This window comes from Salmo trutta, chromosome 13 (genome assembly GCF_901001165.1).
Source record: "Salmo trutta chromosome 13, fSalTru1.1, whole genome shotgun sequence".
NCBI lineage: Eukaryota > Metazoa > Chordata > Actinopteri > Salmoniformes > Salmonidae > Salmo > Salmo trutta.
In genome coordinates, this window is record NC_042969.1 from 20522589 (window position 1) to 20549774 (window position 27186).

General features: G+C 47.8%; 1 protein-coding gene across 1 annotated transcript; it reads left to right on the plus strand.

Moving 5' to 3' along the window:
• Positions 1 to 264: 264 nt before the first annotated feature.
• LOC115205423 (spondin-2-like) lies at positions 265 to 27132 on the plus strand. The gene is made up of 6 exons (XM_029771394.1): positions 265 to 415; positions 16625 to 16844; positions 21521 to 21741; positions 25304 to 25495; positions 25837 to 26008; positions 26149 to 27132. Exons 2-6 carry the CDS (start codon positions 16625 to 16627, stop codon positions 26334 to 26336), a joined length of 993 nt encoding a protein of 330 aa, XP_029627254.1. The 5' UTR covers positions 265 to 415; the 3' UTR covers positions 26337 to 27132.
• Positions 27133 to 27186: the final 54 nt, after the last annotated feature.

The following is a 27186-nucleotide window of genomic DNA, read 5'->3' on the forward strand; positions in this document are numbered from 1 at the left end:
TAATTTGTGGGTTACATGGTGTTCATTACCTTGTCAGCAATATGAGGTTAGGGGCTACTGAGTTTACATAGCAACACAGAGACAGTGGGAGTGGGAGTGTGTGTGTGTGTGTGTGTGTGTGTGTGTGTACACACATACAGAGAGTGGGAGGGAATGAGAGGGAGGGAGGAAGAGAGAGCTACTGTAGAGGGGGGGGCTGTGCAGTGCCTTTCCATACAAGGAGAGGTAGGGGGAGAGAAAGCCAAAGGGGGGAGAAGGGAATACAATGAAGGAGGAGGGTTGTAGAAAGGTATATCTGGAGAGAGACTGTGATAAGGCTCCCTGATCCTGCAACCACACGGAGGAGAAGAAGAGAGAGTGGCTGGAGCTGTCCTGCTGATATATCCTCTGTCACTGACCGACTCGTCCAGACCAGGTAACAAATTCAGTCTGCATCCCTTCAGACACTGAGTACCGGCAGGAGCATTAGTGTGTGTGTGTGTGTGTGTGTGTGTGTGTGTGCGAGTGCGTGTGCGCACACACTGGTAAAAACTGCACATCTCTAAATGTTTTTATATTTGTGTGTGAGTCTGTATTTGTGCGTCCCTGTGTGTGTGAGGTGGTACAGTGTGTGAGGTGGTACAGTGTGTGGGGTGGTACAGTGTGTGAGGTGGTGTAGTGTGTGGGGTGGTACAGTGTGTGGGGTGGTACAGTGTGTGAGGTGGTACAGTGTGTGGGGTGGTACAGTGTGTGGGGTGGTACAGTGTGTGAGGTGGTACAGTGTGTGGGGTGGTACAGTGTGTGAGGTGGTACAGTGTGTGAGGTGGTACAGTGTGTGATGTGATACAGTGTGTGAGGTGGTACAGTGTGTGGGGTGGTACAGTGTGTGGGGTGGTACAGTGTGTGGGGTGGTAGTGTGTGGGGTGGTACAGTGTGTGAGGTGGTACAGTGTGTGGGGTGGTACAGTGTGTGGGGTGGTACAGTGTGTGAGGTGGTACAGTGTGTGAGGTGGTACAGTGTGTCGGGTGGTACAGTGTGTGGGGTGGTACAGTGTGTGGGGTGGTACAGTGTGTGGGGTGGTACAGTGTGTGAGGTGGTACAGTGTGTGGGGTGGTACAGTGTGTGGGGTGGTACAGTGTGTGAGGTGGTACAGTGTGTGGGGTGGTACAGTGTGTGGGGTGGTACAGTGTGTGAGGTGGTACAGTGTGTGGGGTGGTACAGTGTGTGGGGTGGTACAGTGTGTGGGGTGGTACAGTGTGTGGGGTGGTACAGTGTGTGAGGTGGTACAGTGTGTGAGGTGGTACAGTGTGTGGGGTGGTACAGTGTGTGGGGTGGTACAGTGTGTGGGGTGGTACAGTGTGTGTGAGGTGGTACAGTGTGTGGGGTGGTACAGTGTGTGGGGTGGTACAGTGTGTGGGGTGGTACAGTGTGTGAGGTGGTACAGTGTGTGAGGTGGTACAGTGTGTGGGGTGGTACAGTGTGTGATGTGGTACATGTTCTGGTTACCAAAAGGCAATGGTGAGAGGGCTGTCTGAGTACTGCCTCTTTCCTCATCCCTACCTTCTGCTGAGTAGTTTTATCATAAAAGAACAATGCCTGGTCTCTGCTTCAGGATATGCTCCTCTCTCTCTCTCCAAACCCAGCCTGCAATCATCTGCACCCCCCCCCCCCCCCTTTCTCTTCCTCCAAACTCCTGCCTGCACTGTCCACATTGGGGTTTGTCTTCAGCTTGCATTTGGAAGAGAGTAATAATATGACCTCCTTTCATGGTGTGTGTGTGTGTGTGTGTGTGTGTGTGTGTGTGTGTGTGTGTGTGTGTGTGTGTGTGTGAGAGAGAGAGAGCCCTGCACTGCACGAGGTTAGTGTAACTACACAGTGTAAGAGCCTGAATGACCACAGGCACTCTGTTTGGCACCACTCCACATGTTGTCTTGTGCCCCAGAGAAACCCAGACAAACTTCTGTGTCTAAGTCTGTTAGTGTGTCCACTGATAAACTCATGTGTATTTACTGTAGCTGTGTGTCTGAGTATGATGCTGTCTGGGCTGTGTCTGGGTATGAGGCTGTCTGGGCTGTGTCTGGGTATGATGCTGTGTCTGGGTATGAGGCTGTCTGGGCTGTGTCTGGGTATGAGACTGTCTGGGATGTGTCTGAGTATGAGGCTGTCTGGAATGTGTCTGAGTATGAGGCTGTCTGGGCTGTGTCTGGGTATGAGGCTGTCTGGGATGTGTCTGGGTATGAGGCTGTCTGGGATGTGTCTGGGTATGAGGCTGTCTGGGCTGTGTCTGGGTATGAGGCTGTCTGGGATGTGTCTGGGCTGAGTATGAGGCTGTCTGGGCTGTGTCTGGGTATGATGCTGTGTCTGGGTATATGAGGCTGTCTGGTCTGTGTCTGGGTATATGAGGCTGTCTGGGATGTGTCTGAGTATGAGGCTGTCTGGGATGTGTCTGGGCTGTGTCTGGGCTGAGTATGAGGCTGTCTGGGCTGTGTCTGGGTATGAGACTGTCTGGGATGTGTATGAGGCTGTCTGGGCTGTGTCTGAGTATGAGGCTGTGTCGGAGTATGAGGCTGTCTGGGCTGTGTCTGGGTATGAGGCTGTCTGGGATGTGTCTGGGTATGAGGCTGTCTGGGATGTGTATGAGGCTGTCTGGGATGTGTATGAGGCTGTCTGGGATGTGTCTGGGATGTGTATGAGGCTGTCTGGGATGTGTATGAGGCTGTCTGGGCTGTGCCTGGGTATGATGCTGTGTCTGGGTATATGAGGCTGTCTGGTCTGTGTCTGGGTATATGAGGCTGTCTGGGATGTGTCTGGGCTGAGTATGAGGCTGTCTGGGCTGTGTCTGGGTATGATGCTGTGTCTGGGTATATGAGGCTGTCTGGTCTGTGTCTGGGTATATGAGGCTGTCTGGGATGTGTCTGAGTATGAGGCTGTCTGGGATGTGTCTGAGTATGAGGCTGTCTGGGATGTGTCTGGGCTGTGTCTGGGCTGAGTATGAGGCTGTCTGGGCTGTGTCTGGGTATGAGACTGTCTGGGATGTGTATGAGGCTGTCTGGGCTGTGTCTGAGTATGAGGCTGTGTCGGAGTATGAGGCTGTCTGGGCTGTGTCTGGGTATGAGGCTGTCTGGGATGTGTCTGGGTATGAGGCTGTCTGGGATGTGTATGAGGCTGTCTGGGATGTGTATGAGGCTGTCTGGGATGTGTCTGGGATGTGTATGAGGCTGTCTGGGATGTGTATGAGGCTGTCTGGGCTGTGCCTGGGCTGAGTATGAGGGTGTCTGGGCTGAGTATGAGCGTGTCTGGGCTGTGTCTGGGCTGAGTATGAGGCTGTCTGGGATGTGTATGAGGCTGTCTGGGCTGAGTATGAGGCTGTCTGGGATGTGTATGAGGCTGTCTGGGATGTGTATGAGGCTGTCTGGGATGTGTATGAGGCTGTCTGGGATGTGTATGAGGCTGTCTGGGATGTGTATGAGGCTGTCTGGGCTGTGTCTGAGTATGAGGCTGTGTCTGAGTATGAGGCTGTGTCTGAGTATGAGGCTGTGTCTGAGTATGAGGCTGTGTCTGAGTATGAGGCTGAGTATGAGGCTGTGTCTGGGCTGTGTCTGGGCTGTGTCTGGGCTGTGTCTGGGCTGTGTCTGGGCTGTGTCTGGGCTGTGTGAGTATGAGGCTGTCTGGGCTGTGTCTGGGCTGTCATTGTAAATAAGAATTTGTTCTTAACTGACTTGCCTAGTTAAATAAAAAGTGTCTGGGCTGTGTGTGGGTTGGCTGATGATAATGAATGGTGTCGGTGCTGTTTCTGTGCTGATGACAATGAATGTACCTGTGCTGTTAGTCTGTGTCAGTGGTCTGTGATGTGGTGTGTCAGTGGTCTGTGATGTGGTGTGTGTCAGTGGTCTGTGATGTGGTGTGTCAGTGGTCTGTGATGTGGTGTGTGATGTGGTGTGTGTCAGTGGTCTGTGATGTGATGTGTGTCAGTGGTCTGTGATGTGGTGTGTGTCAGTGGTCTGTGATGTGATGTGTGTCAGTGGTCTGTGATGTGGTGTGTGTCAGTGGTCTGTGATGTGATGTGTCAGTGGTCTGTGACGTGATGTGTGTCTGGTCTGTGGTGTGTCTCTGGTCTGTCAGTGGTCTGTGATGTGGTGTGTCAGTGGTCTGTGGTGTGTGTCAGTGGTCTGTGATGTGTGTCAGTGGTCTGTGATGTGTGTCAGTGGTCTGTGATGTGATGTGTGTCAGTGGTCTGTGATGTGTGTCAGTGGTCTGATGTGGTGTGTGTCAGTGGTCTGTGACGTGATGTGTCAGTGGTCTGGGACGTGATGTGTGTCTGGTCTGTGGTGTGTCTCTGGTCTGTCAGTGGTCTGTGATGTGGTCTGTGATGTGGTGTGTCAGTGGTCTGTGATGTGGTGTGTGTCAGTGGTCTGTGATGTGTGTCAGTGGTCTGTGATGTGGTGTGTCAGTGGTCTGTGATGTGGTGTGTCTCTGGTCTGTGATGTGGTGTGTGTCAGTGGTCTGTGATGTGTCAGTGGTCTGTGATGTGGTGTGTCTCTGGTCTGTGGTGTGTCTCTGGTCTGTCAGTGGTCTGTGATGTAGTGTGTCTCTGGTCTGTGGTGTGTCAGTGGTTTGTGGTCTGTCTGTGGTGTGCCACAGGTCTGTGGTGTGTTAGTGGTCTGTGCTCTGTCATTGGTCTGTGGTGTCTGGTATGTCAGTGGTCTGTGGTGTGTCTGGTCTGTCAGTGGTCTCTGGTTTGTGGTGTGTCTCTGGTCTGTCAGTGGTCTCTGGTCTGTCATTGGTCTATGGCGTGTCAGTGGTTTGTGGTCTGTCTGTGGTGTGTCAGTGGTCTGTCGGTGGTGTGTCTGTGGTGTGCCACAGTTCTGCGGTATGTTAGTGGTCTGTGGCGTGTCTGTGGTATCTGGTCTGTCTGTGGTGTGTCAGTGGTGTGACACAGGTCTGTGGCGTGTCTGTGGTGTGTCTGTGGTGTGCCACGGTTCTGCGGTATGTTAGTGGTCTGTGGCGTGTCTGTGGTGTGTCTGTGGTCTCTGGTCTGTCTGTGGTGTGTCAGTGGTGTGCCACAGGTCTGTGGTGTGTCAGTGGTGTGCCACAGGTCTGTGGTGTGTCTGTGGTGTGTTAATCTTGGTGAGTCAGTTACTGGTGTATTTCATCCTGTATCCTGACTGCACTCCCAACCCTTATATTTCTAACGTCAGTTAGTCCCATACGATGGCATACTGATTGTTGAGAGATTGCATTAAACAACTTTCCATTGCCACTGTCAAGACTCGAGAGGGATATTGAAAGGTCGTTGCATGGCATGTGATGTTTCTATAGGTTAACATATCTGCATGATGTGTGATGTTTCTATAGTTAACATATCTGCATGGTATGTGATGTTTCTATAGTTAACATATCTGCATGGTATATGATGTTTCTATAGTTGACATATCTGCATGGTATATGATGTTTCTATAGTTAACATATCTGCATGGTATATGATGTTTCTATAGTTAACATATCTGCATGGTGTGTGATGTTTCTATAGTTAACATATCTGCATGGTGTGTGATGTTTCTATAGTTAACATATCTGCATGGTATGTGATGTTTCTATAGTTAACATATCTGCATGGTATATGATGTTTCTATAGTTAACATATCTGCATGGTATATGATGTTTCTATAGTTAACATATCTGCATGGTATATGATGTTTCTATAGTTAACATATCTGCATGGTATATGATGTTTCTATAGTTAACATATCTGCATGGTATGTGATGTTTCTATAGTTAACATATCTGCATGGTATATGATGTTTCTATAGTTAACATATCTGCATGGTATATGATGTTTCTATAGTTAACATATCTGCATGGTATATGATGTTTCTATAGTTAACATATCTGCATGGTATATGATGTTTCTATAGTTAACATATCTGCATGGTATGTGATGTTTCTATAGTTAACATATCTGCATGGTATGTGATGTTTCTATAGTTAACATATCTGCATGGTGTATGATGTTTCTATAGTTAACATATCTGCATGGTATATGATGTTTCTATAGTTAACATATCTGCATGGTGTGTGATGTTTCTATAGTTAACATATCTGCATGGTATGTGATGTTTCTATAGTTAACATATCTGCATGGTGTGTGATGTTTCTATAGTTAACATATCTGCATGGTATGTGATGTTTCTATAGTTAACATATCTGCATGGTGTGTGATGTTTCTATAGTTAACATATCTGCATGGTGTGTGATGTTTCTATAGTTAACATATCTGCATGGTATGTGATGTTTCTATAATTAACATATCTGCATGGTATATGATGTTTCTATAGTTAACATATCTGCATGGTGTGTGATGTTTCTATAGTTAACATATCTGCATGGTGTGTGATGTTTCTATAGTTAACATATCTGCATGGTATATGATGTTTCTATAGTTAACATATCTGCATGGAATATGATGTTTCTATAGTTAACATATCTGCATGGTATATGATGTTTCTATAGTTAACATATCTGCATGGTATGTGATGTTTCTATAGTTAACATATCTGCATGGTGTGTGATGTTTCTATAGTTAACATATCTGCATGGTATGTGATGTTTCTATAGTTAACATATCTGCATGGTATGTGATGTTTCTATAGTTAACATATCTGCATGGTATATGATGTTTCTATAGTTAACATATCTGCATGGTATATGATGTTTCTATAGTTAACATATCTGCATGGTATGTGATGTTTCTATAGGGAAACATATCTGCATGGTATGTGATGTTTCTATAGTTAACATATCTGCATGGTATGTGATGTTTCTATAGTTAACATATCTGCATGGTATGTGATGTTTCTATAGTTAACATATCTGCATGGTATATGATGTTTCTATAGTTAACATATCTGCATGGTATATGATGTTTCTATAGTTAACATATCCGAGCCCCTTAAACAGCTGGCAGGCACAGAATGCAGACAGTTAAAATGAGCCAACGCACACACAAACCCATCATACAAGACATTGTCCCTGAAGCCCATTTCTAGTGCCAGATAATGTTACCTCTAATGTAGGCTGCTCCAAAACTCTACTTTTTTTCTCATGGCGTATCACCAGTAGGCTGCAGCGATAGGTCACTGTTTGCAGCCGTATATGTCAGCATGTTACCCATTCCCCTTTAAACGTATATTATGAACCGCAAAGTTTAACAGGCAACCATAAACATACCATGAGTATGGAAGCAGAGAGGAACCTGCTTTGATTGCACAGTTCTGTCATTTAAAAAAATAAAATATTTCACCTTTATTTAACCAGGTAGGCCAGTTGAGAACAAGTTCTCATTTACAACTGCGACCTGGCCAAGATAAAGCAATGCAGTGCGACAAAAACAACAACACAGTTACACATAAACAAACAGTTTATGCAGTCAATACACAATAGAAAAACTATGTACAGTGTGTGCAAGTGTAGAAGAGTCGGGAGGTAAGGCAATAAATAGGCCATAGAGGTGAAAAAATTACAATTTAGCATTAACACTGGAGTGATAGGTGTGCAGATGATGATGTGCAGGTAGAGATACTGGGGTGCAAAAGAGCAAGAGGATAAGTAACAATATGGGGATGAGGTAGTTGGGTGAGCTATTTACAGATTGGCTGAGTACAGGTACAGTGATTGGTAACCTGCTCTGACAGCTGATCCTTAAAGTTAGAGAGGGAGATATAAGACTTCAGTGATTTTTGCAATTCGTTCCAGTCATTGGCAGCAGAGAACTGGAAGGAAATGCGGCCAAAGGAAGTGTTGGCTTTGGGGATGACTAGTGAAATATACCTGCTGGAGCGCGTGCTACAGGTGGGTGTTGCTATGGTGACCAGTGAGATGAGATAAGGCGGAGCTTTACCTAGCAAAGACTTCTAGATGACCTATAAGCCAGTGGGCTTGGCGACGAATATGTAGTGAGGGTCAGCCAACGAGAGCATACAGGTCGCATTGGTGGGTAGTATATGGGGCTTTGGTGACAAAACGGATGGCACTGTGATAGACTACATCCAGTTTGCTGAGTAGAGTGTTGGAGGCTATTTTGTAAATGACATCGCCGAAGTCAAGGATCGGTAGGATAGTCAGTTTTACGAGGGTGTGTTTGGCAGCATGAGTGAAGGAGGCTTGGTTGCGAAATTGGAAGCCGATTCTAGATTTAATTTTGGATTGGAGATGCTTAATGTGAGTCTGGAAGGAGAGTTTACAGTCTAACCAGACACCTAGAATATGTGGACAACTACAAATACCTAAGTCAGAACCGTCCAGAGTAGTGATGCTAGTCGATGCGGGAGGGTGCGGGCAGCAATTGGTTGAAGAGCATGCACTTAGTTTTACTAGCATTTAAAAGCAGTTGGAGGCCACGGAAGGAGTGTTGTATGGCATTGAAGCTTGTTTGGAGGTGTGTTAGCACAGTGTCCAAAGAAGGGCCAGATGTATAGAGAATGGTGTCGTCTGTGTAGAGGTGGATCAGAGAATCACCAGCAGCGAGAGCGACATCATTGATGTATACAGAAAAAAAGAGTCGGCCTGAATTGAACCCTGTGGCGTCCCCATAGACTGCCAGAGGTCCGGACAACAGGCCCTCCGATTTGACACACTGAACTCTATCTGGGAAGCAGTTGGTGAACCAGGCGAGGCAGTCATTTGAGAAGCCAAGGCTACTGAGTCTGCAGATAAGAATGTGGTGATTGACAGAGTCGAAAGCCTTGGCCAAGTTCATGAAAACGGCTGCACAGTACTGTATTTTATCGATGGCGGTTATATTGTTTAGGACCTTGAGCGTGGCTGAGGTGCACCCATGACCAGCTCGGAAACCAGATTGCATAGTGGAGAAGGTACGGTGGGATTCAAAATGGTTGGTGATCTGTTTGTTAACTTGGCTTTCAAAGATTTTAGAAAGGCAGAGAGGATTGATATAGGTCTATAACAGTTTGGGTATAGAGTGTCTCCCCCTTTTGAAGAGGGGGATGACCGCGGCAGCTTTCCAATCTTTGGGGATCTCAGACGATACGAAAGAGAGGTTGAATAGGCTAGTAATAGGGGTTTCAACAATTCCGGTGGCTAGTTTAAGAGAGGGTCCAGATTGTCTAGCCCAGCTGCTTTGTAGGTATCCAGATTTTGCAGCTCTTTCTGGATTTGGGTGAAGGAGAATCGGGTGGGGGGGGCTTGGGCAAGTTGCTGCAGGGGGTGCTGAGATGTATGTCGGGGTAGGGATAGCCAGGTGGAAAGCATGGCCAGCCGTAGAGAAATGCTTATTGAAATGATCTATTATCGTAGATTTATCAGTGGTGACAATGTTTCCTATCCTCATTGCAGTGGGCAGCTGGGAGGTGCTCTTATTCTCCATGGACTTTAGTGTCCCGAAACTTTTTGGAATTAGTGCTACAGGATGCAAATTTCTGTTTGAAAAAGCTAGCCTTAGTTTTCCTAACTGACTGAGTATATTGGTTCCTGACTTCCCTGAAAAGTTGCATATCTTGGGGGCTATTCGATGCTAATGCAGAATGCCACAGGATGTATTATTGTGCTGGTCAAGGGCAGTCAAGTCTGGGGTGAACCAAGGGCTATATCTGTTCTTAGTTCTAAATTTTTTGAATGGGGCATGCTTATTTAAGTGGTGAGGAAAGCACTTTTAAAGAGGAACCAGGCATCCTCTACTGACAGGATGAGGTCAATATCCTTCCAGGATACCCGGGCCAGGCCGATTAGAAAGGCCTGCTCGCTGAAGTGTTTTAGGGAGCGTTTGACAGTGATGAGGGGTGGTCGTTTGACCGCGGACCCTTTATGCACGCAGGTAATGAGGCAGTGATCGCTGAGATCCTGGTTGAAGACAGCAGAGGTTTATTTAGAGGGCACATTGGTCAGGATGATATCTAAGAGGGTACCCATGGTTATGGATTTAGGGTTGTACCTGGTAGGTTCCTTGATAATTGATGTGACATTGAGGGCATCTAGCTTAGATTGTAGGACGGCCGGGGTGTTATGCATGTCCCAGTTTAGGTCACCTAACAGTACGAACTCTGAAGATAGATGGGGGGCAATCAATTCACATATGGTGTCCAGGGCACAGCTGGGGGCTGAAGGTGGTCTATAACAAGAGGCAACAGTGAGAGACTTGTTTCTGGAGAGATTCTTTTTTTAAATTAGAAGCTCGAACTGTTTGGGCATAAACCTGGATAGTATGACAGAACTCTGCAGGCTATCTCTGCAGTAGATTGCAACTCCGCCCCCTTTGGCAGTTCTATCTTGTAGGAAAATGTTATAGTTAGGGATGGAAATTTCAGGATTTCTGATGGCCTTCCTATGCCAAGATTCAGATACGGCTAGGACATCCGGGTTGGCGGAGTGTGCTAAAGCAGTGAATAAAACAAACTTAGGAAGGAGGCTTCTAATGTTAACATGCATGAAACCAAGGCTTTTACAGTTACAGAAGTGAACAAATGAGATCGCCTGGGGAATGGGAGTGGTGCTGGGGGCTGCAGTGCCTGGGTTAACCTTTACATCACCAGAGGAACAGAGGAGGAGTAGGTTAAGGGTACGGCTAAAGGCTATTGTCTAGTGCTTTCGGAGCAGATTTCTGGGAGAGGAAGAATAGATTCAAGGCATAATGTACAGACAAGGGTATGGTAGGATGTGAGTACAGTGGAGGAAAACCTAGGCATTGAGTGACGATGAGAGAAGTTTTGTCTCTAGAGGCACCGTTTAAGCCAGGTGAGGTCACTGCATGTGTGGGGGGTGGAACAAAAGGGCTAAGGCATATTGAGCAGAGCTCGAGCCTCTACAGTGAAATAAGACAATAATCACTATCCAAAACAGCAATAGACAAGGCATATTGACATTAGGGAGAGGCATGTGTAGCCGAGTGATCATATGGTCCAGTGAGTAGCTAGGCGAGCTGGAGACACGACGATTCAGACAGCTAGCAAGCCGGGGCTAGCAGATGGGCCTCCGGGGGACGTCGCAACGGAAAAGCCTGTTGAAACCCCCTCGGACTGTTATGTCGGCAGACCAGTCGTGATGGATCGCCGGGGCTCCATGTCCCCGTGTCGGCAGTAACGGGTCCAGGCCAATTGGCAAAAGAGGTATTGTAGCCCAAGAATTGGCTGATGGACCTCTTCGGCTAGCCGGTAGATGGGCCTAGCTCGAGACTAGCTCCAGGCTAACTGGTGCTTGCTTCGAGACAGAGACGTTAGCCAGGAGTAGCCACTCGAATAGCAGCTAGCTAGCTGTGATGATCCGGTGTAAAGGTTCAGAGCTTGCGGTAGGAATCCGGAGATGTGATAGAGAAAAAGCAGTCCGATAAGCTCTGGTTGTTGATATCGCGCTGTGCAGACTGGCAGGAATTGACCGGGCTGAGGCTGGCTGATGTCCGAGTTAACAGTGATGACCGCTAGCAGTGGCTAACTGACTGCTAGCTGCTGATAGGGGTTCCGGTTCTAAAGTATAAAAATAGCAGATTGTGTGAGGCGGGTTGCAGGAGTGTATGTTCAGTCCGTAGATGGAAATTGAGATAAAAAAATACTCTGCGTCCCAAATGGCACCCTATTCCCTACATAGTGCACTACATTGGGAATAGTGTGCCATTTGGAATGCAAGCATAGACACTGAGGGCAGTCTGAGAATAAGCTGCAAAACCATTGTCCCCTCTTCAGTCTTGCTGTGGTCCAGGACGGTCCCTGTTCAGACTATGACAGAGAGAAGGAAGTGCCAATACAGTCATAGTCTATTCCCTCACTGTACAAAGCGGAAACCATGATGTCTACACACACACACACACACACACACACACACACACACACACACACACACACACACACACACACACACACACACCCTAGTGTGGACAGTATGCATGTGTGCACGCACACATAGGCAAACACACACATACAGACACAGGCACCCAAAATGCATACACACACGCTTACTTGCTTATGGTTGTCCATCGTATCCGATGATGACTTCCACTTCTGAGTTAACAGTGAATTCTCTGGTGACTGTAGAGTCCAATCCGAGATCCACAAACTTTATTGCAGGTGGGGCATATGCAGTCTGTGTTGGCGGGGGCAGGCATGGTGGTATGTCTCCTGAGCTGTTTTTACTGTCTCTTTTGTGCTCCTCTCCTCCCACCTCTGTACACCGCTCTGGCAGAGCTGCCGCCAGGTTGAACAGTTGGCAGCAGCATCCTCTAGGTCTATGGGTTTGATGTTGAACTTTTTCAGCTACGATTTTAGCTGGTCTTTGTAGCACTTCTTCTGCCCCCCTACAGACCACCATCCAAGATGTAGCTGGCCATACAGGATCTAACGCGGCAAACGCTCCTGAAACATTCTAATGACACGCCCAAGCCAGCACAGTTGGTGTTGGGTGACCATGGCCTCCATACTCTTGCAGTTGGTCTTAGCAAGTATTTCTGTATGGGGCACACAGCCGCACCAGGTGATTCCCAGGATGTGCTGCAAGCATCTTATGTGGAATCGTTTGAGCTGCTTGTTGTGGCGACTGTACATGACCCAGGCTTCACAGCTGTAAAGAAGTGTGGTGATGCAGATGGCTTGATAGACAGTGACTTTGGTGTAGAGGTGGAGATCCCTGTTTTGGAAAACCCTGCGACTGAGTTTCCCAAAGGCAGCTGATGCTTGCTTGATCCTATTTTGAATTTAGAGGTCGACACTGCCCAGGTATTGGAAGGACGGGACTATTGCCAGTGATTTGTGTTCAATGGTGAAGACAGTCATGGTGGGTGGAGGGCTGGATCTCCATTGGCAGACCACCTCTGTCTTGGTGGTGTTGATAGGCAGTCCCATCCTACTATAGACCCTCACAGCCGCTACAAGGACAGACTGATGATCTTCCGGAGTGTGGGCCACGAGCACAATCATCAGCATACTGCAGCTCAAGAACCCGCTCCGTCAAAACCTTGGTGGTTGCTTGGAGCCTCCTGATGTTGAATAGGTTTCCATCCAGCCTGAAATCCACTGCAACGCTGCTGCTGTCCTCAAGCTCCTTGTGGAGAAGCTGGGTGACACATAGGAGAAAGATGTTAAAGAGTATCGGTGCCAGCATACGCCCCTGCCTCACATCGATGCTTACTCGAAAAGGGCACTGACTCCTCCACCTATGGCCACCCGAGCCATCATCCCATCATGGAACTGGCAAAGGAGATTGTCAAATTTGTCTGGACAACCAAATTTGAGTAGAATGCCCCAAAGTAGTTCCCTGCTCACTGTGTCGAAGGCCTTGGAGAGGTCGACAAAGGCCATGAAAAGGTCCTGATGTTGTTCACGGCACTTGTCCTGGAGTTACCGTGCCGTGAATATCATGTCGACCGTACTCCTGTTCTTTCTGAAGCCGCATTGTGACTCTGACAGCAGTTCCTCTGTGATGTTGTTCACCAGCCTGTGTAGCATCAGCTTGGCCAGGACCTTGCCGGCAACAGCCAGAAGGGATATCCCCCGGCTGTTGCCGCAGATGGAATTGTCACCCTTGTTTTTATAGATGGTAACAATGTTTGCATCCCGCCACTGTTGGAGGACAATCTCCCGGTCCCAAACCTCAGTGATGTACTGGTGAAGCGTTCTGGTGCAGAAGTAACATCCATTCTTAATAGCTCTGCCGGGATGCTGTCAGCACCAGGAGTCTTGTTGTTCTTGAGGGAAAGGATAGCTGATAACCTCTTGGAAGGTTGGCGAAGATGGCGCCATAGCAGAAGGCAGACGTTTTACGTGCCTCCAACCGATTGTGTTTTTTTGTTTGTTTATCTGGTTGTTTGTAACTTATTTTTTACTATTTTTGGACATAATGTTGCTGCTACTGTCTCTTATGACCGAAAATAACTTCTAGACATCAGGACTGCTATTACTCACCACGGATGAGCAGAATCCTTTTTCTTTTTTCACGACTCTGGCGAGCCCGAGGTGGAGGATATACGGCTCCCTTGGAAACAGGCCCCGACCCCAGTGATCTGCGTGAAGAGGAAGTAGAGAAAAAGAGGCCGGAGGGCGGGCTGCCTTCTGAGGAGTCGGAGGTGATCGAATAAACCCCCACTCCCCTTAATTCTGCTAGCAAACATGCAATCTTTGGACAATAAAATGGACGGGTTATTGGGAAGATTAAACTACCAACGGGACATTAAAAACTGTAACATCTTATGCTTCACGAGTCGTGGCTGAACGACGACAATGTCAACATACAGCTGACTGGTTATACGATGTACCGGCAGGATAGAACAGCGGCGTCTGGTAAGACAAGGGGCGGCGGTCTATGTATTTTTGTAAACAACAGCTGGTGCATGATATCTAAGGAAGTCTCGAGCTATTGCTCGCCTGAGGTATAGTTTCTCATGATACGCTGCAGACCACATTACCAATCGAGAGAGTTTTCATCTATACTCTTTGTAGCTGTTTACATACCACCACAGTCAGAGGCTGGCACTAAGATAGCATTGAATGAGCTGTATTCCGCCATAAGCAAACAAGAAAACGCTCACCCAGAGGCGGTGCTCCTAGTAGCCAGGGAAACTTAAATCGGTTTTACCAAATTTCTATCAGCATGTTAAATGTGCAACCAGAGGGAAAATAACTCTGGACCACCTATACTCCACACACAGAGATGCATACAAAGCTCTCTCTCGCTCCCCATTTGGCAAATCTGACCATAATTCCATCCTCCTGATTCCTGCTTACAAGCAAAAATTAAAGCAGGAAGCACCAGTGACTAGATCAATAAAAAGGTGGTCAGATGAAGCAGATGCTAAGCTACAGGACTGTTTTGCTAGCACAGACTGGAATATGTTCTGGGATTCCTCCAATGGCATTGAGGAGTACACCACATCAGTCTCTGGCTTCATCAATAAGTGCATCGATGACGTCGTCCCCACAGTGACCGTACGTACATACCCCAACCAGAAGCCATGGATTACAGGGAGCATCCACACTGAGGTAAAGGCTAGAGCTGCCGCTTTCAAGGAGCGAGACTCTAACCCGGAAGCTTATAAAAAAAATCCCGCTATGCCCTCCGACGAACCATCAAACAGGCAAAGGTGGTCAGCCCACCTCATCAGGATCTGGTTTAGGTGGTCAGCCCACCTCATCAGGATCTGGTTTTGGTGGTCAGCCCACCTCCAAGGATCTGGTTTTGGTCCTTCAAGAGAGTCAGACAATCAGCTGTTTTCATGGGGGTGATGGATCGACTTTTAGGGCCATAGATAGCTTTAGTTGAGTTGTAGACATAGTGCATGTCATTTTTGTCGGAATTTATTAATCTACCATTCGTTCTGCAGAGCACGCAAGGTTGTTTGCACTTCCTTGCACTATGCATGCCATTGCTTGCAAAGGGTAGCAGATGTGAGGGATCCCGAGTGGTGCAGCGGTCTAAGGCACTGCATCTCAGTGCTAGAGGCATCACTACAGACTCTGGTTCAATTCCAGGCTGAATCACAACAGGCTGTGATTGGGAGTCCTATAGGGTGCCGCACAATTTGTTCCAGCGTCGTCCGGTTTAGGGTTTGGCCGGGATAGATAATCATTGTAAATAACAATTTGATCTTAACTGACTTTTAAATTTGGTGCAAATATAAAAAATGTGGTGCTGTTGAGAGTAGCCCTGTGCGCTAAAGCTGTGCTGGACAATGGCAAAAATACAGAGAACTGGGGCACACACACATTCACATTCTCTCACATTCTCACACATTCACACACATTCACACACATTCTCTCACATTCTCTCACATTCTCTCACATTCTCTCACATTCTCTCACATTCTCTCACATTCTCTCACATTCTCTCACATTCACACACATTCTCACACATTCACACACATTCACACACATTCTCTCACATTCTCTCACATTCTCTCACATTCTCTCACATTCTCTCACATTCTCTCACATTCTCTCACATTCTCTCACATTCTCTCACATTCTCTCACATTCTCACACATTCTCTCACATTCTCTCACATTCTCTCACATTCTCTCACATTCTCTCACATTCTCTCACATTCTCTCACATTCTCTCACATTCTCACACATTCACACACATTCACACACATTCACACACATTCTCTCACATTCTCTCACATTCTCTCACATTCTCTCACATTCTCACACATTCTCACACATTCTCTCACATTCTCTCACATTCTCTCACATTCTCTCACATTCTCACACATTCTCACACACACACACACACACACACACACACACACACACACACACACACACACAGAGAGTACAGTTGAAGTCGAAGTTTACTTACACTTAGTCATTAAAACTTGTTTTTCAACCACTCCACACATTTCTTGTTAACAAACTATAGTTTTGGCAAGTCGGTTAGGACATCTACTTAGTGCATGACACAAATCATTTTTCTAACAATTGTTAAGACAGATTATTTCACTTATAGTTCACTGTGTTCACAATTCCAGTGGGTCAGAAGTTTACATACACTTACTTGACTATACCTTTAAACAGCTTGGAAAATTCCAGAAAATGATGTCATGGCTTTAGAAGCTTCTGATAGGCTAATTGACATCATTTGATTCTAAACCCTAACCCTTTTCCTGTTGAGGACACTTTTGATTGACACTTTTCTTCTCTCTGTGTCCATGTTAGATGATGTCATCGGAGCTCCTGTCCTTTGGTTGGCTGCAGCAGCTGCTGGTGGTGCTCCTGAAGCTGACCCTGTCCTTCACCGGACCGACCAATGGGACAGAGTGCACAGCCAGAGGTCCTGCCTCCTACATTCTGGTCTTCACGGGTCACTGGAGCCCCCAGACGTTCCCTAAACAGTACCCACTGTTCCGTCCCCCCGCACAGTGGTCCAAACTCATGGGTAAGATGAGCCACCAACTCAGTCCAAAATCAGGCCCTAGCCACTACCAGACACTTCATGATACCCCCTTGATGATCAGAAAGAAGTGGATGTGAACACATATACAGCATAAGCTCCTTACAGTATTCCAAACCATATTGGTAGTGTCTCAATAACCTATAATGGCCTCATCTCTTTGCCTTTTTCCCCTCATGACAACTGGTTGGTGAATGGAAAGGACACTCATACCTTCACTCATCTCTCAAGTCCTTTCACTTCAGGGCTCCTAATTTAAAAGGGGGACCGAGGGGGGCTATTTTGAGAGAGAGCAGATCAGGGATAGCAGGCCAGTCCGGGATAGCAGGCCAGTCAGGGATACTGCTCCTTTCCTCACCTAATCAAGTGTTGGAGGTTTGAGGGCTCACAGCTGGCTAGTTAACTCGCCTAGGGCCTCTCTTTCTCCCCATAGCCTGGCCCTGCGGTCCCCTGCTCCAGCCAACCCCCAGCCCACTACACACACACACGGGGGAGAGACAGAGAGACACTAATGAGGAAAGCAGTGATGGGGAGGTAGAGAGTGGTGAGGCAATCAAGCTAAACACTACCAGATGATGCAGGGCGGGTACCTTTCTCTCTCCCTCCTACTCTCTCTCTCCTTCTGTCTCTCTCCCCTTCTCTCTCCCTCCTACTCTCTCTCTCCTTCTCTCTCTCTTTCTTTCTCCTTCTGTCTCTTCCCCCTACTCTCTGTCCTTCTGTCTCTACTTCATACTCTCTCTCTCCTTCTCTCCCTCCTTCTCTCTCCTTCTGTCTCTCTCTCCTTCTCTCCCACCTACTCTCTCCTTCTGTCTCTCTCTCCTTCTCTCCATCTGGGGGCTGCTGGTGTCCTGGAGGCATATGAGTGCTAAGATGTTTTTTAGGGTGTGGTGGGGTCAAATATCTTACCTCACTCAGGGAGGGGGGAAAGGGGATCAGGCTCTACTTGGCTCTGCTGCCCTGCCTTGCCAGCATGGATGGATGGCAGATGCGTGTGCCAGAGATGTGTGTGCGCCAGACTTGATCTCTGCATCACTGTCTGTGGCCGCCGTTGGTTTGTCTGGCTTCCAGAACTCCCAGCCATGCCCTGTCAGCCTGCCAGAGGGTGATGGCCTGTTTCTGCATATAGAGACAGTAACCTTGCACATACTGTAGGCCCTGGGGACATGGACACATCTCTGATGACTTTCGACTGGAGGGGGTCAGGGACATGGGGCCCAGGGAAGAAAGTTATACAAGAGAGTCATTAGTCAGAGAGTCATTAGTCCATCCAATGAATGGAGGTTGTTACAGCTGGAGAAGAAAACCATGACCCATTAGGGGTCTGGGAGTTGAGGAGGGGGATCATTTATTTGCAGGAATAATTTGAAACGTGACATGTTATTATTGGGTTTCAGGGACTTGACGCTTGTAGGAAACCTGTTAGTATGGAAATGAAATTAAGTGTGTAAGAGACGGCGGTTGAGGAAAAACAGGATCATGTATGTTTTTTGGGTGCATCTGGAGTGTGTGTGAGTGTGCGTGTGGTAAGGTAGGGCAGAGATGTTATAAGACAGACTGAGACTGTGGTCGCTGACCCTCTGCAAACCATATAACAACTGATCCTGGGCCAGGTCACATGTGGCTTATAATGGGGAGTGACAGGACAAAGAACATCAGTTCTTAAGGGCAAAGAAAGAACAAAGGCAACCATCCGTCCCAAAGTAAAGAAAACAGTGGGACTGTGAGATATCAGAAAGGTGGGTGTAAAGGTCTTAGTATGAGTAAAGGTCTTAGTATGAGTAAAGGTCTTAGTATGTGTAAAGGTCTTAGTATGTGTAAAGGTATTAGTAAAGGTCTTAGTATTAGTAGTAAAGGTATTAGTAAAGGTCTTGCTGTGAGTAAAGCTCTTGCTGTGAGTATAGGTCTTGGTGTGAGTATAGGTCTTGGGGTGAGTATAGGTCTTGGTGTGAGTATAGGTCTTGATGTGAGTATAGGTCTTGATGTGAGTATAGGTCTTGGGGTGAGTATAGGTCTTGGGGTGAGTATAGCTCTTGGTGTGAGTATAGCTCTTGGTGTGAGTATAGGTCTTGATGTGAGTATAGGTCTTGATGTGAGTATAGGTCTTGGGGTGAGTATAGGTCTTGGGGTGAGTATAGGTCTTGGGGTGAGTATAGGTCTTGGGGTGAGTATAGGTCTTGGGGTGAGTATAGGTCTTGGGGTGAGTATAGCTCTTGGGGTGAGTATAGCTCTTGGGGTGAGTATAGGTCTTGATGTGAGTATAGGTCTTGATGTGAGTATAGGTCTTGATGTGAGTATAGGTCTTGATGTGAGTATAGGTCTTGGGGTGAGTATAGGTCTTGGGGTGAGTATAGGTCTTGGGGTGAGTATAGGTCTTGGGGTGAGTATAGGTCTTGGGGTGAGTATAGGTCTTGGGGTGAGTATAGGTCTTGGGGTGAGTATAGGTCTTGGGGTGAGTATAGGTCTTGGGGTGAGTATAGGTCTTGGGGTGAGTATAGGTCTTGGGGTGAGTATAGGTCTTGGGGTGAGTATAGGTCTTGGTGTAAGTAAAGGTCTTGGTGTAAGTAAAGGTCTTGGTGTAAGTAAAGGTCTTGGTGTAAGTAAAGGTCTTAGTATTAGTGAAGGTCTTAGTATTAGTGAAGGTCTTGGGGTGAGTATAGGTCTTGGTATTAGTATACAGTGAGGGAAAAAAGTATTTGATCCCTGCTGATTTTGTACGTTTGCCCACTGACAAAGAAATGATCAGTCTATCATTTTAATGGTAGGTTTATTTGAACAGTGAGAGACAGAATAACAACAAAAAAATCCAGAAAAACACATGTAAAAAATGTTATAAAATGATTTGCATTTTAATAACTATTTGACCCCTCTGAAAAACATGACTTAGTACTTGCTGGCAAAACCCTTGTTGGCAATCAGAGGTCAGACATTTCTTGTAGTTGGCCACCAGGTTTGCACACATCTCAGGAGGGATTTTGTCCCACTCCTCTTTGCAGATCTTCTCCAAGTCATTAAGGTTTCGAGGCTGACGTTTGGCAACTCGAACCTTCAGCTCCCTCCATAGATTTTCTATGGGATTAAGGTCTGGAGACTGGCTAGGCCACTCCAGGACCTTAATGTGCTTCTTCTTGAGCCACTCCTTTGTTGCCTTGGCCGTGTGTTTTGGGTCATTGTCATGCTGGAATACCCATCCATGACCCATTTTCAATGCCCTGGCTGAGGGAAGGAGGTTCTCACCCAAGATTTGACGGTACATGGCCCCGCCCATCGTCCCTTTGATGCGGTGAAGTTGTCCTCTCCCCTTTGCAGAAAAACACCCCCAAAGCATAATGTTTCCACCTCCATGTTTGATGGTGGGGATGGTGTTCTTGGGGTCATAGGCAGCATTCCTCCTCCTCCAAACACGGCGAGTTGAGTTGATGCCAAAGAGCTCCATTTTGGTCTCATCTGACCACAACACTTTCACCCAGTTGTCCTCTGAATCATTCAGATGTTCATTGGCAAACTTGAGAAGGGGAATGTATATGTGCTTTCTTGAGCAGGGGGACCTTGCGGGCGCTGCAGGATTTCAGTCCTTCACGGCGTAGTGTGTTACCAATTGTTTTCTTGGTGACTATGGTCCCAGCTGCCTTGAGATCATTGACAAGATCCTCCTGTGTAGTTCTGGGTGGATTCCTCACCGTTCTCATGATCATTGCAACTCCACGAGGTGAGATCTTGCATGGAGCCCCAGGCCGAGGGAGATTGACAGTTCTTTTGTGTTTCCATTTGTGAATAATCGCACCAACTGTTGTCACCTTCTCACCAAGCTGCTTGGCGATGGTCTTGTAACCCATTCCAGCCTTGTGTAGGTCTACAATCTTGTCCCTGACATCCTTGGAGAGCTCTTTGGTCTTGGCCATGGTGGAGAGTTTGGAATCTGATTGATTGATTGCTTCTGTGGACAGGTGTCTTTTATACAGGTAACAAACTGAGATTAGGAGCACTCCCTTTAAGAGTGTGCTCCTAATCTCAGCTCTTTACCTGTATAAAAGACATCTGGGAGCCAGAAATCTTTCTGATTGAGAGGGGGTCAAATACTTATTTCCCTCATTAAAATGCAAATCATTTTAACATTTTTGACATGCGTTTTTCTGGATTCTTTTGTTTTTATTCTGTCTCTCACTGTTCAAATAAACCTACCATTAAAATGATAGACTGATCATTTCTTTGTCAGTGGGCAAACGTACAAAATCAGCAGGGGATCAAATACTTTTTTCCCTCACTGTAGGTCTTAGTATTAGTAAAGGTCTTGGTGTGAGTAAAGGTCTTGGTGTGAGTAAAGGTCATGGGATGAGTACATTTTTTAAATGTCTTTTTAATTAAACATTTTTTTAACTAGGCAAGTCATTTAGGAACATGATGATGCCTACCTTGGAACAGTGGGTTAACTGCCTTGTTCAGCAGCAGAACGACATATTTTTACCTTGTCAGCTCGGGGATTCGATCCAGCAACCTTTCTGTTATTGACCCAACACTCTAACCACTAGGCTACTTGCCGCGAGTAAAGGTCTTGAATGCAGTGAGATGAACCGATGCTAGATCAGAGAATGATGACATTAAGGAAGGAGAGATGCATTTTCAGAGGATTAAAAAATAATCTGTCTCCCTGTCCTCTTCAACAGCTATCACCCATAATAAGCAGCACCGGCTGTTTCAGGAGGGGGCGCTGGCTAGTATAGGGGTGCAGAACTTTGCTGAGGTAGGGGTGACAGTAGATCTGGTGAAGGGCGCGAAGGATGCCAGGAAGAGACGAGCGGTCGGTGCCATGTACAGAACAGCAGGCATCGCCACTGGCATCGGGCACAGCTCCACAGAACTGCTGCTGCAACCACGGAGCCCATTGGTAGGCATGATACCACACACACACACACACACACACAGGCACACACACACAGGCACACACATACGTGCACACACACCACTATTTACACACACGTTACTGCTTTCCATAAACCTCTCCACAACCTTTTCCATAGTCCAGTTCCTCTCTCTCTCTAAATATACGGACACGCCATGACTTTATCAACTCTGTTCTGCTCTCCGCTCCCACTACAAAACCTAAGCAAAAAACACACCTCAACTCAATCCATAGTCAACTCATGATCCGGCCCCACCAAAGGCAAACCCCTTGACTCAATCCACGCTCCCTGACCAAACACTTCGCTAGTCTTTTCCAGTGTTCCAATCAGGCTAAGTTTAGCATCCAGCCCTATTGCCACAAACGCACTCATCCGTCCTGCCAGGACTGTCTGCTGTCTTCCCCGATGAACTTAGGGCCCGGCTAGGGCTGAGGCTGGAGCTGAGGCTGGAATGATAGGTTGGGACTGGAGCGGTATTCTGGGGCTTGGGCTGAAACTAGGAATGAGACTGGGAGGGATGCTATCCAGAATAGGTGGGTTCTAGGCTGGCTGGGACTGGGAGAGATGCTAGCCAGGATAGGTGGGTTCTAGGCTGCCTGGGGTTGGGACTGGGAGAGATGCTAGCCAGGATAGGTGAGTTCTAGGCTGGCTGGGATTGGGAGGGATGCTAGCCAGGATAGGTGGGTTCTAGGCTGCCTGGGGCTGGGACTGGGAAAGATGCTAGCCAGGATAGGTGGGTTCTAGGCTGCCTGGGGTTGGGACTGGGAGAGATGCTAGCCAGGATAGGTGGGTTCTAGGCTGGCTGGGATTGGGAGGGATGCTAGCCAGGATAGGTGGGTTCTAGGCTGCCTGGGGCTGAGGCTGGAGCTGGGACTGGGAGGGATGCTTGCCAGGCTAGGTGGGTTCTGGGCTGAGTTTGGGCTGGGACTGGGAGGGATGCTAGCCAGGCTAGGTGGGTTCTAGGCTGAGGCTGGAGCTGGGACTAGGAGGGATGCTTGCCAGGCTAGGTGGGTTCTGGGCTGAGTTTGGGCTGGGACTGGGAGGGATGCTAGCCAGGCTAGGTGGGTTCTAGGCTGCCTGGAGCTGCTGTCTGCTTCTGGTGGATGTTTGTTTTTCCTCGCCCTCGCACTTAGTTGAGGGTGGAGAGAAGTGGAGAGAGGGCGCGAGAGAAGTGGAGAGAGGGCGCGAGAGAAGTGGAGAGAGGGCGCGAGAGAAGTGGAGAGAGGGCGCGAGAGAAGTGGAGAGAGGGCGCGAGAGAAGTGGAGAGAGGGGCGCGAGAGAAGTGGAGAGAGGGCGCGAGAGAAGTGGAGAGAGGGCGCGAGAGAAGTGGAGAGAGGGCGCGAGAGAAGTGGAGAGAGGGCGCGAGAGAAGTGGAGAGAGGGCGCGAGAGAAGTGGAGAGAGGGCGCGAGAGAAGTGGAGAGAGGGCGCGAGAGAAGTGGAGAGGGCGCGAGAGAAGTGGAGAGGGTGGAGAGAAGTGGAGAGAGGGCGCGAGAGAAGTGGAGAGAGGGCGCGAGAGAAGTGGAGAGAGGGCGCGAGAGAAGTGGAGAGGGTGGAGAGAAGTGGAGAGGGTGGAGAGAAGTGGAGAGGGTGGAGAGAAGTGGAGAGAGGGGGAAGAGAAGGGGGGAGAAGTGTGGAGAGAAGGGGAGAAGTGGAGGGTGGGTAGTTCCTGGAGGTGTGGTGCTGGTGACCAACATTTTGTTTATTAGTAATTCCACTGCCTGTCTTCGCCTGGAGCACAAACAACCCCCATGAAAAGCATCTCCCTCCAGTGCTGGCTGCCCCATACTGAAGGCTAGCGTTTGTCTGGCATTTTCTGATCTGTGCTGGTGTCTGTGATGTCTGTGCTGGTCTGGCCAATCTGTTTTTAGATCAGTGGGCAACAAGGCTGTGAACGGGGATTGAGATGTCTGCCTTTGTGTGGAACTGACAATGATAGATCAAATTGTCCGCATCTGTAAATACACAAAGAGAAACGCACGTAGGCTAATACACACACACACACACACACACACACACACACACACACACACACACATAATGTTGCTGATCTGTGCGTGTTGGTAGGCACAAATGATGTGTAGGCCTACTGCAGCTACGGCTGTATTTCAGATACACTTGTATGTTGTAGCGATGCGCATAACCGCTACATTTCAAATAAATGTTTGCACATTCGAAGAGCAGTAGGACCAACCTACCTTGTTTTATTAGGGCTCTGAAGCAATACTAGTTGTACCCCCTTATGGATTTCAAATGGACCCTTAGGTATGTCATCCTGTTGCGGGGTCTGACACACACACAAACTCTCTCACACATCCTCTTTCCCACAAACCAAACACATACACAATGCTCCAGACATCCCAAACTCACATGATTCTCATCCTCATATCCATAAACCCTCACATTATTTCTGTAAAGCACATAATTGGAACCAGACAACAACTCACCAATTACCAGAACCAATCCAATCTACCTTGCATGAGGAAACCACTGCATTTCTACAGACTAGTGCTTCCAGAGAAAATCGGACAGTCATGCATATTTCCTCTAAACTTTTGGTACTGCCAGGTTTGGGCGGGTTGAGGTTGGGGATTTTTCATTCTCTTAACTGGGGCTTGGGATTCTGTGGGCCCTGGGGAGATCATGCCTAGATGGAGTGTGAGTGTGAATATTAGGCATCAGTGAGTGTCTCTGGCCTTCAAATCAAATTTTATCAACACGACAACACCTTATCCCCCTCGGGAGACTGAAAAGATTTGGCATGGGTCCCTTAAAAAGTTATACAGATGCATCATTGAGAGCATCCTGACTGGTTGCATCCGCCTGGTATGGCAACTGCTCGGCATCCGACCATAAGGTGCTACAGAGGGTAGTGCGTACGGCCCAGTACATCACTGAGGCCAAGCTTCTTGACATCCAGGACCTATTTTATAATTTTTTCCCATTTTCGTGGTATCCAATTAGTCTTGTCTCATCGCTGCAACTCCCGTACGGACTCGGGAGAGGCAAAGGCCGAGAGCCGTGCATCCTCCGAAAAACAATCCAGCCAATCAGCACAGCTTCTTGACACAATGCCCACTTAACCCGGAAGCCAGCCGCACCAATGTGTCGGAGGAAACACCGTACACCTGGCGACCGTGTCAGTGTGCACTGCGCCCGGCCCGCCACAGGAGTCGCTAGTGCGCGATGGGACAAGGACATCCCTCCCGGCCAAACCTTCCCCTAACCCGGACGACACTGGGCCAATTGTGCGCCGCCCCATGGGGCTCCCGGTCGCGGCCGGCTGCGACAGAGCCTGGACTCGGACCCAGAATCTCTAGTGGCACAGCCTTTGACCACTGCGCCACTCGGGAGGCCCTTCCAGGACCTATATACTAGGCGGTATATAGGCGCCACACTTCCCTATCCAAGCCCATCCATCCTCCCCCATCCAAGCCCGTCCACCCCACCCAATCTTGTCCCAGCCCAGCCCAGAGCTCTGAATAGCGGGCATTTAACCTCTCTCTCATTCCCACTCTCCCACTCCTTCCCTCCATCTATGGACACAGCTCTCTCTGATGGTGAAAGTGATCCCCAGCCCTGATTGGTTCGTGGGGGTGGACAGTCTCAACCTCTGTGAAGGCGACAAGTGGAAACAGGAAGTGACCCTTGACCTCCAACCCTTTGATGCGGGAACCGACAGCGGCTTCACTTTCTCCTCTCCCAACTACCCCACCGTCCCCCAGGAAAACATCACACAGGTGAGACGGATGACTTCTCCCCTCTTTTCACTTTCACCTGAAGGGGAAAGAGGGCCATGGAGGTTGCCCCTTTCTCTGTAATGACTAGGCTTTAAATAGACCAAACGTAGCCTGTACAGGGGAAGCGGCCCACCCCCTTTTATGTAGGTATGCTGCTAACATTACCCTAATATGAAAGACTTGAAAGTGTAGGCCTAATTTAGTTTTTCCACTAACATAATGTCACAGTTCAAGCACACAGCTTTGAATTATTAATGAGTACTGGTAATAATCTGTGATTTTTATTTTGTGTTTTAGGGTTTGTTGTTGACAGTTTTCTATGTACTGTTGTCCCCCTCCAGATTACTTCCCAGATGCCCAAGCACCCAGCCAACTCCTTCTACTACCCCCGTCTCACAGAGCTGCCACCCATAGCCTCCATACGGCTAACCAGACAGAGACGTTCATCCTCCCGTCAAACTCCCATGTCCAATCACATTCTGCCTCACCCTATCCACCCTCAACGCTTCTCAGGTAGGTTGACATGGACACGGTCGTGTGCATGCCTCTTTCAAATCTGTCTTTTTCTCTCTCTCTCTGTGTTTATCACAATTCAGTGTATTTCTATGCTATTAATTCACTACATTCTCTCTCTCTCTCTATCCACCTCTCAGAGACACCTTTGGATTGTGAGGTGTCTCTGTGGTCGTCTTGGGGTCTGTGTCTGGGGCCCTGCTCCAGTGCAGGGGTCCGCCACCGTACCCGCTACATCCTCCTGTGGCCAGCTAACGCTGGAGCCCCCTGTCCTGAGATGGAGGAGCAGACCGAGTGCACGGCACACAACTGTCTGAAGCCCCAGTGACCCCTGACAGAGTAGGGTGAAGTTGCCCCTAGACACTGATCTGAAGTCTTTTAGGCCAGTAAGGTTGGGAAACTGATCCTAGATCAGGGGGGACTTCTAGTTGGAGCGACTCCCATGCCCATCTACAAGTTAACACTGGGACTCATACACATTGCCGGACTCTGAGAGTTATGCTACACCACAAACAGACCACAATAATGGACTCTTTCACTGCAGAATGCCAGTTTTGTATTAAATGGAGTTTACTTTTTGATGTGGTCTTGATATAGAGTACTAAAGTCAATCTGAAGTCAAACCAGTCCTCTAATACTTTTCCTTGAGGACTTGTACTAAGAAACACTGTTGTTGATCGATGACAAGCACCCACATGGCAAAAGAGAACAATGACATTATCAGTGGACATAAGAGAGACACAGCTATGTAGAGTATGTCCTTGCGCATAATAATACTCTCTTACGTTGTGGAACCTGGGGCATTGATTTATATGGGAATCTTACATGATGCTCAGCTCAGCGCACAGCCATCATTCAACAACCACACAGACAGATTTATAAATACCCTTTTCACAAGACACAACTGAAGGCTAACTATAGCCCAGAACCCCATGTCAGAAACCCTGGCCAAGTTGGAGAGAGACGGTTTTATAAAAGAAAAAGGGATACAAGATTTTTTTTTGCAGTTATATCTGTTCACTCTCATTTAATTTGATGGACACATTTTGTATATACTGGATATTATGTTGTGTGTTGTGTAACTCATGATGAAATAAATACAAATGGAGGTGTTTCAGTAAATACAAATGTCTGTTTTCTTTGATTTCTGCCAATGCCAAGGGAGCTGAACAGTCTTA